Source organism: Scylla paramamosain, chromosome 31 (assembly GCF_035594125.1).
Source record: "Scylla paramamosain isolate STU-SP2022 chromosome 31, ASM3559412v1, whole genome shotgun sequence".
NCBI lineage: Eukaryota > Metazoa > Arthropoda > Malacostraca > Decapoda > Portunidae > Scylla > Scylla paramamosain.
Window position 1 is genome coordinate 6,663,453 of NC_087181.1, and position 8,968 is coordinate 6,672,420.

The 8,968-nt window shown below is 51.3% G+C and overlaps 1 protein-coding gene across 1 annotated transcript; it reads right to left on the reverse strand.

Annotated features, from left to right (window-relative positions):
• Positions 1-3,026: 3,026 nt before the first annotated feature.
• LOC135116293 (uncharacterized) lies at positions 3,027-8,149 on the reverse strand. Its single transcript, XM_064033655.1, has 4 exons — positions 7,831-8,149; positions 6,876-7,686; positions 3,666-6,765; positions 3,027-3,530 (listed from the first exon to the last, which is right to left on the reverse strand). Exons 1-4 carry the CDS (start codon positions 8,147-8,149, stop codon positions 3,027-3,029), a joined length of 4,734 nt encoding a protein of 1,577 aa, XP_063889725.1.
• Between the last annotated feature and the right edge of the window lie 819 nt (positions 8,150-8,968).

The window sequence follows — 8,968 nt, forward strand, 5'->3', positions numbered from 1 at the left end:
ACATAACTGCAAACTTGTAATGGTCCTATTAACTATGTGCAGCATCATGAAGTCCATAAACCTGATTCACTATCAACACCTCTCAGAATTGTTTTTAATTCATCAGCTTCATATATGGACCCTGTCTTGAACGACTACTGGTATAAAGGTCGGAATGTCTTGAATAATCAGTTGGCTATTTTATTTAGATTTCATCAAAGAGAGATTGCAATTGTCGGTGACATCAGCAAAATGTACCACACTATCAAACTCAGTTTATTAGATCAACACACTCACAGCTTCATCTGAAGAGATATAATACTAGAAGATGTACCCGACCATTATGCTCTTATAGCTGTAGCGTTCGGCGATAAACCAAGTGGAATGGGGAATTTTCAGAACTAGTGGTTGTCACCAGGTGGCAGCACAGACAAACTCTTCTCTCACATACAAGCAATATCAGATATACCTACAGTGTTATTCTATTTACATGAAGATGCAATGGGCTTATATAATATATTTTTCTACGTAATCCCTTCTAAGTAGTAACACAAGTAAAATCAAACTCTTTTCATGAACAAATGTATATAAGTTGATTTTCTAGTGAATCGGCATTTAGATTTATTTGGCCATCTTAAGATTTCCAAATGAATACACTCTTGATTGGAAACGTCTTAATGTAGACGACAGTAAACATAAAGGCAACATGTCTGTGACAGTCAAAAGTCCAAATTACATAGATCTCCTTCCTAGTTTATGGAAACGGCAATTTTAATAAAAAAAAATTTGCAACTCGAGTGTCCTGGCGATAATAATGCTGTATCTCTAACCAAAACAAACACCTGACTCGCTGGTTGAACTTAAGAAACACGTTTTTGGACAAGAAGTTGAATGTTGCTGCGGTGCCCATCTCCACTACGCCCTAAGCAATGGATTACGGTAGCTGGACACTACAGCAGCAGCAGGATCGCCTGAGAGATGTTTGTTTTGGTTCTCGATTACTTTGCCTTGTCGCTTGCTTCGTGAGAGGGATGCTAAAATCCCCCCCCCGCAAAAAAAAAAAAAACGAGCCATTTTTTTCATTGTCCAAATCAATAGTTTTTATATTTGTAATATGCTTTATTTAAGATAATGCTAGCAGTTTACTCGATAATCACAAAAAAAAAAAAAAAATTTACCACATTCAATATTATCCATACCAGATACTGAAAAGTCGATACATCATTTCAACAGTATCATGATGATCAATGTTCTATGCATCTTTACGCACCTGGGATTTACTACAACAATATTTGAACTCTCTTTCCTACAATTAGATGAGCAGCAACGACATCTAGCGGTTTAGTTTTGCAAACACCCCATTATAGCAATGTTGGCTTTGAAACATACTGCTGAAATTAATGTAAACAACTATCTTAAAGTAGAGGATATGATTATTAAAAAGATCTATCACGATGTCGGTTGGAGACAGCACCCTAACATTCGGAGAACTACAGACTGCATTGTTTGAAGTAGCTAACCTTTCCAATGAGAGACCAATTGGTATTAAGCCCGGAACTGACTTGGACCTTGGAAGTTATTTGTGTCCCAATGATCTTACTCTTGGAAGGACAAGCATTAATGTTCCCAGTGGAACGTGGACTAATACTATTGACCCAAAACCTAGATTAGAGTTTATTCAGAATATTGTGTCAAACTTTTGGAGGAGATGGCAACATGATTACTTTCCTACCCTCTTAGTCAGACAGAAATGGCATATATCTAAAAAAAAATGTTGTACCTGGAGATATTGTTCTGTTACAAGGTAGTAATGCATTGGTGCAAAAGGGGAAACTGGCTCAAATAGCAGAGGCAACTCCGAATCAGGATGGTAAAGTAAGGAACGTGACTGTAAGATACAAAAATCCTAAACCTGGCATGAAATATGAAGGTGAACCTGATATGATGGTAAAGAGGTCCGTTCATAAATGAGTAGTTTTACTCCCTGTTAAGGAACAATGTACATAACCATTTTCTTTGCTTGTGAGGTGGAGTGTATCATCAGTCTGATGATAATTGGAATATCAATTATTTTATTTATTTGTTTATTTCTAAATTAGTTTGTGTATCAGTGTATTTATGTAGACGAGGATTAAGCTCTGTGAACGGTGCGCAAGCCATGCGTCTTTGTGACGTGGCAGTGGGGAGGTGAGGTGAGGTGGCAGCAGGGTGAGGAGGTGGCGACGAACAGTCAGCCAGAGTTAGTTGCTGTCCGCCCTAACCTGAAGAGTGTTCTGATGGATCACTGGATGTAATATTTATTCAAGACTTGGGATTATTCTGTTATTCTGCTATGTATGGCTTTGTTTGATTATAATAGTACTGTGTGGTGGTTTATTAGCTGTTATTCACATAAAACATTTGTGATGTTCATCAACAAAATGAAGCTTATGTATTAGTGATGATCTTTTATGATTACAGTATTAATGTGATTATGCGGTCGGCTATTAAGATTGATAGATACTTGGGGAATATTTCAGTTTATGAATCCAACTACTGGTTCGGAAAGTTTATAGAAGCAATCCATATGCGGCTGGAGCTACCGTTGTGAGTTATAATTCTAATGATTTGTAACTTCACCACCCCGCGGGCCGTCACACTTACACTTTTAGGGTCCGGTGCTTCCTGCATACGTGACAGTGAACTTACCCTGCGGCGCTCCGTGTTCTCCCCTGGCTCCCCTCAGAAGGCGAGTAGTAAAACACACTTGTCGGCTTCTGGCCCTTTATTCTCCGTTGCTCACACTACACAGTAGTCCTATGCTGTAGCTCGGCACCCCGGGCCTCTTGTCGACCCTCGGAAGGCTTCTTGACGCCTCGCTCCAGCTCACAAAGGCACATACAAGTACAGGAGGCAGTGTCGGCGACGCGCGGGCTTCCTTCCCTCACCAGTGCTCTCTCGCCACTCTGTCTCCCAAACTGTTCCACCACCAATCCCAGGGCTGCTACACGTCACGTGATACTCCCGAGCCCCAGGGTAGGCGGCCGGCGAGGTGACGTAGCGCGACGTCATCCTCCACTTCTGCTGGGACTCAGTCTGGGTATCTTCATGATCTTGTCCTCTCGTAACACTACCCCCTCCTGTAAAGAGACTGAGCGCCCTCGCTCCCCAACTCTCTCTATTCCCTTTAGGTTACAGATACACCCCCAAAAACAAGAAAATAATACTTCAACTTCAGCGTCGACATCCGCCAGTGCCCCCTCCAAGGGACACAACTCATCTGCTCCACCTTCTTCCATCACCAGCGGCTCAGGCTCTCTCAGGTCCAGGTCTCCGTCATCCTCCATCACCAGGGGCTCGTCGTCCCCAAGGCCCTCGTCCTTGTCCTCCTCTTCGTCACTGGTCAGGAGAGCAGCTCGCTCTCCCCAGGAGAAGTTTCCAGGGCCATGGTAACCCCAGAGCCTGTCAGCGTGCACCACCAGTGCCCGCTTCCTTGGCCCTTGGCGTATCCTGAAGGTGACGTCCGAGATGACCTTCTCCACTACGTATGGCCCCTCCCAGGGGCTCTGGAGCTTAGGGGACAATCCTTTCTTACGCCGAGGGTTGTGCAGCCACACCTGATCCCCCTAGCTAAAGGGTGGTGCCGTTGCCCGGCGGTCGTACCGGTCCTTCATCGCCTCACCAGACACCTTCAGGTTACCCCTCACCTGATGGTGCACCTCCCGGAGACGGTCCTGTAGGGCTGTAGCGTACTGGGTGATGGTAGTGGGCAGGTCTTCGTCCGGCGGCCTGCCAGTCACGAGGTCCACTGGTAGCCAGAGCTCCCGCCCACACATCAGCCGGGCTGGCGTGTAACCGGTCACCTCATGCTCGGCTGACCGGTAGGCCAAGAGAAGCAGGGGGATTTTTAAGTCCCAGTCCTCCTGCCCTTCCTGGCAATATTTGGCCAACTCCTGCCCCAACGTGCGGTTGTAGCGTTCCACCATGCCATCCGACTGCGGCCGCAGGGGTGTAGTACGAGTTTTCTTGACGCCCAGCAACTGGCAGCACTCCCGGAATACTGCCGACTCAAACTCCCTGCCCTGGTCAGAGTGCAGCTCGTGCGGCACGCCAAACCGGGCGAAGAACTCGTCCACTAACACACCTGCCACGGTGGCAGCCTCATGGTTTGGCAGCGGATACGCTTCCGGCCATTTAGTGAAGTAGTCCATGGTCACACACACAAAGCGGTTACCTCTCAGTGTCTGAGGGAACGGACCCAGGATGTCCACTGCCACCCTCTCCATAGGTGCCCCAACCTGATACACCTGTAAGGGAGCAACTGTCTTTCTCCCGGGGCCCATCTTCCCACAGCACACGTCACACACTTTGCACCATTCACTAACGTCCTTCCGCATGCCTACCCAATAAACCCGCTGCTTTAACCGCCCAAGCGTTTTCCTCACACCGAAGTGACCACTTGCATTTCCACCGTGAGCCTCGCGCACTAAGGCCTCCCTCATATTCACCGGGACAATTGTTTGCCAGAAGGCCACACCGCCGTCACATGACTCCCACCGCCGTTGCAGCACACCGTCACTCACTCGCAACACTGCCCATTGCTGCCACAACGCCTTGGCGGCAGGGCTTAGCGGGGCCACGCTTTCCCATGGCGGTTTTTCTTCGCCTTCTTCCCGCAGTGTCACTATGGGCCCGATATCAGCGTCCTGTCGCTGGGCCTGTTTGAGGTCCTCTCCCCACTCAGTGTCACTAACAAGACCAGCAGCCTTCACGCACACAGGCTCAGTCTCATGGCGTCTACAATGCCTGCAGTCACTGTCGCAAGGACGGCGACTCAAACTGTCAGCATTGCTATGCATTTTTCCAGGCCGGTATTCGATGTTGTAGTCATGCTGCTCCAGCTTGCCAATCCACCTGGCCAGCTGCCCCTCCGGGTTTCTGAGGGTTTTCAGCCACCTCAGAGCAGCATGGTCTGTCCTGATCTTGAATCTGGCCCCGTACAAGTAAGGATGGAAGTGATCAATGGCCAGGATCACTGCCAACAACTCCTTACGAGTGACGCAATAGTTCCTTTCAGGGGCTGAGAACTTCCTGCTGAAGTAGGAGACGACCCACTCTTGTCCGTCTTTCTCCTGGGACAAGACGGCTCCTACTCCCTCAGCACTCGCATCACAATCCAACACGTATGGTTTCATTGGATCCGGGTATGGTAACACAGGGGCGTTAGCGAGAGCCTCTTTCAGAGTTTCAAAGGCCCGTTGACAGTCCTTGCTCCAGTGAAAGCATGCCCCTTTACGAGTCAAGTGATGGAGTGGCACCGCAATTTGCGCAAAACCCTTCACAAACCTCCGGTAGTACGTACACAACCCAAGGAACCCGCGCACTTCCGTCACACTGCGCGGCACTGGCCACTCCTTAACTGACTCTACCTTACCAGGGTCTGTTTTCACTCCCTCACTACTCACTATGTGACCCAGAAACGGCACTTCCCTCTGGAACAGGCTACACTTCTTTGGACTGAGTTTCACATTTGCCCCCCTGAACCTGTCCAACACTGTCTTAAGCCTCTCCAGAGCCCCCTTGAACGAATTCCCGTACACTAGCACATCGTCCAAGTACACCAGGGCGCTTTTCCACAGCAACCCATCCAACACACGCTCCATTAGACGCTCAAAGGTGGCCGGGGCATTCACCAGACCAAAACTCATCACTTTAAACTGATACAGTCCCTGCCCATACGAGAAGGCCGTTTTCTCTCTGTCCTCCTCCGCAACCTCAACTTGATGGTAACCTGATTTCAAGTCTAAGGTGGAGAACCACTGGGCCCCCGTGAGCGCGTCAAGCGTGTCATCCACCCTCGGTAGAGGGTAAGAGTCCTTTGTCGTCACTGCGTTAAGGCCCCGATAGTCCACACAACACCTGGTAGACCCATCCTTCTTCTTAACGAGGACAACAGCAGCACTCCAGGGACTAGCCGACTTTTCGATTATCCCTTGCGCGCGCAACTCCTCCACGGCTTTTTCCACTTCCAGCCGACGAGCAGGCGCAATCCGGCGGGGCGGCAACTTAACCGGCCGACTATCCCCTGTGTGAATGCGGTGTTTAACCAGACTGGTCCGGCCCAGGTCATTATCTCCCTGCGAGAAGACATCTGCATACAGAGTCAGCACTTCCTTCACCTCGTTCACCTGTTCCCCAGACAGGCATGCCGAACTCCTCTGCAATAGATCCTGCAGATGAGGTGGAACCCCAGTGCTACTCCCCTGCATGTCCTCGCAATGACCTTCCGGGTCCATAGTCGTCTGTACACCTTCACACTCTTCCGACCCTTGACTTTCCTCCTTCTGTTCCTTACTGAGACGGCAGCGGTGGCTGGCTTCGGGTAGGGACGCAGTATGGGCTCGGTGAGTTTCAATTGAAGCTTCACACTCCTCTGCGTCAACACCGCCCTCCTGTAGCGGCACCACACTACCTCTGACCGACATAGTCATTTCCCCGAAGTCCAGCACCGCCCTGCTCTGCTTCAGGTAGTCTAGGCCGAGCAAGTTCTCCCCGACGTCCGCTACAAAGACGGGAAGATGCTCCTCCGTGCTGCCAACCGCAATCCTGGCATGCACTGGTCCCCTCAGCTGTGTGCAGTGCCCTGTAATACCACACAGTTGTTGCTGGGCCACCGGGGGCTGTCCAGTTGCCACCACCCCGTCCTGCACGAAGGTACGTTCCGCGCCCGAGTCCACAGTGAGGCAGCAAGATTTGCCATCCACTTGCCCGCCCACCTGCACTGTCCGGGCACCCTCGGCGCGGCAACTTAGGCGGACTGGGGTCTCTGTCTCTCTGGCTGGTGCTCGACCCCTTCCACCAGCCTCTTTCCGTTTCCCCCAGCCTCCTTGCTATCCCTGGGAGAGACGAGGGCACACTCTGCCGTCTTGTGCCCCTGACCGCAGTTCCAACAACAGGGTTTGTACTGGTACTGCCCTGCTCTGCCGTTGACAGCCTTTCCACTACTCGATCCCTGCGGGCAGTACCTCTTGGTGTGCCCCTGCTGCCTGCAAGAGTAGCACTTACCCCTGAACTCACCTAGGAGCGGTGAAGGGCTAGAGTAGGCCTTCTGCACGGCCCCTTTCTTTGCCTTCACTCTCTGCGGGACATAATTCCCGCTGGGTCGCTCCCGCGTCGTCCGGAGAAATGACTCCATCTCCAGGCCCCTCGCCAGGGCCTCCTGAAGGTCCTTGGGGTGTGCCTGCTGGACGTATATCCTCAGTTGTTGGTTATCGATGGCATCAACGAACTGATCCCGCAGGAGAATGGTGATCATCTCCTCACTGGCCTCCGGGTACGCACGCCGCACCAGCACCTCCAAATCCTGCGCCAGGCGTGTCAGGGTCTCCCCCGGGCCTCGTAACCTGGCCCGGAACCTTGTCTTGAACACCTCGGTTTGGTGCTGGTACCCGTACCTCCTCTCCAGTGTCGCCGTCACTTTACTATACGAGCACCGCTGGGCAGCTGGCAGCTGGTTCAGGACTTCTAATGCCGGTCCTTTGAGTGCCCACACCAGCTGCATGGCCATCTCAGGGCGACTCCACTGGCGGGCGCTGGCCAAGAGCTCGAACTGTGTCTTATACGCTTCCCAAGACACTGTTCCATCAAACTCCTGTGGCCGGCGCCTCGTCCCGTCCTTCAGCCTCCGTGACGTGGAGCTGGCAGCAGAGGGGTACGACTTTACTGAGGCTGGCGGGGATGGTGGAGGTGATAAGACGTTTACAGGAGAGCGTAGGGGAGACGGTATCACCTTGGCCAATGGAGAAAGGCTGTTTAGGCTTCCGTGACAACTATTATCCTCCTCCTCTTCGTCACTCCCCCCCTCAGTCTCACTAGCACGCCCACTTGACCGGGACAGCGTGCCTTTATGCTGAGAGAGTACAGGAGGCGCCTGTGCCACCACAACCTCATCCACATATCTCCTCAGTTCACTGGCCGCTTTTTCCACCTCTCCCTTCACCTGATCCTTGGTGAACACTTCACTTAACACCTCGTCTTTAACCCGTGAACACTCCTCCTTCACGAGCCCCATAACCTCCTTAAATACATGGTCTACACTGCTCGTCACCGCTTGCAACTCAGCATGCTGTACCTCTCCCTGCGCCTTCAGGGCACTCATAACATCCGCTAGTGTGATTTCTTTCGCCGCCATGCTGACTTAATTACTGTAAGGCACCGTAACTTAACACAACACGCAGCTTACCATGGCAAAACACACTGCACCGTCCGCCCGCCCGCTGCGATCCACAAGTACGTTACCCGTACCACCGCTGCTCGCCTCCCCTGTCCAATACACACGCACACTCGGTAACACACCGCGACGCACACAGTTAGCACTTAACTCATCCCACTCCTGACACCACTGTAACTTCACCACCCCGCGGGCCGTCACACTTACACTTTTAGGGTCCGGTGCTTCCTGCATACGTGATGGTGAACTTACCCTGCGGCGCTCCGTGTTCTCCCCTGGCTCCCCTCAGAAGGCGAGTAGTAAAACACACTTGTCGGCTTCTGGCCCTCTATTCTCCGTTGCTCACACTACACAGTAGTCCTATGCTGTAGCTCGGCACCCCGGGCCTCTTGTCGACCCTCGGAAGGCTTCTTGACGCCTCGCTCCAGCTCACAAAGGCACATACAAGTACAGGAGGCAGTGTCGGCAACGCGCGGGCTTCCTTCCCTCACCAGTGCTCTCTCGCCACTCTGTCTCCCAAACTGTTCCGCCACCAATCCCAGGGCTGCTACACGTCACGTGATACTCCCGAGCCCCAGGGTAGGCGGCCGGCGAGGTGACGTAGCGCGACGTCATCCTCCACTTCCGCTGGGACTCAGTCTGGGTATCTTCATGATCTTGTCCTCTCGTAACAGATTATTATAAATGAAAAACAATGTTGTCGATTGGTTATATGATTGATTTTTAATTGTACTTAACATATGGTGAATTCTACATACATCCATTCTCAATTTTCATATT

Excerpts from the sequence above, each read along its gene's own strand:
- LOC135116293 (XM_064033655.1), bottom strand. The coding sequence starts at position 8,149 with ATGGCGGCGAAAGAAATCACACTAGCGGATGTTATGAGTGCCCTGAAG. Across the intron at positions 6,766-6,875 it reads CAGGGGCACAAGACGGCAGA|TTGCCGCGCCGAGGGTGCCC; the intron begins GTGTGCCCTCGT and ends AGTCCGCCTAAG. Across the intron at positions 3,531-3,665 it reads TCCGGGAGGTGCACCATCAG|CTCCAGAGCCCCTGGGAGGG; the intron begins GTGAGGGGTAAC and ends TTGTCCCCTAAG.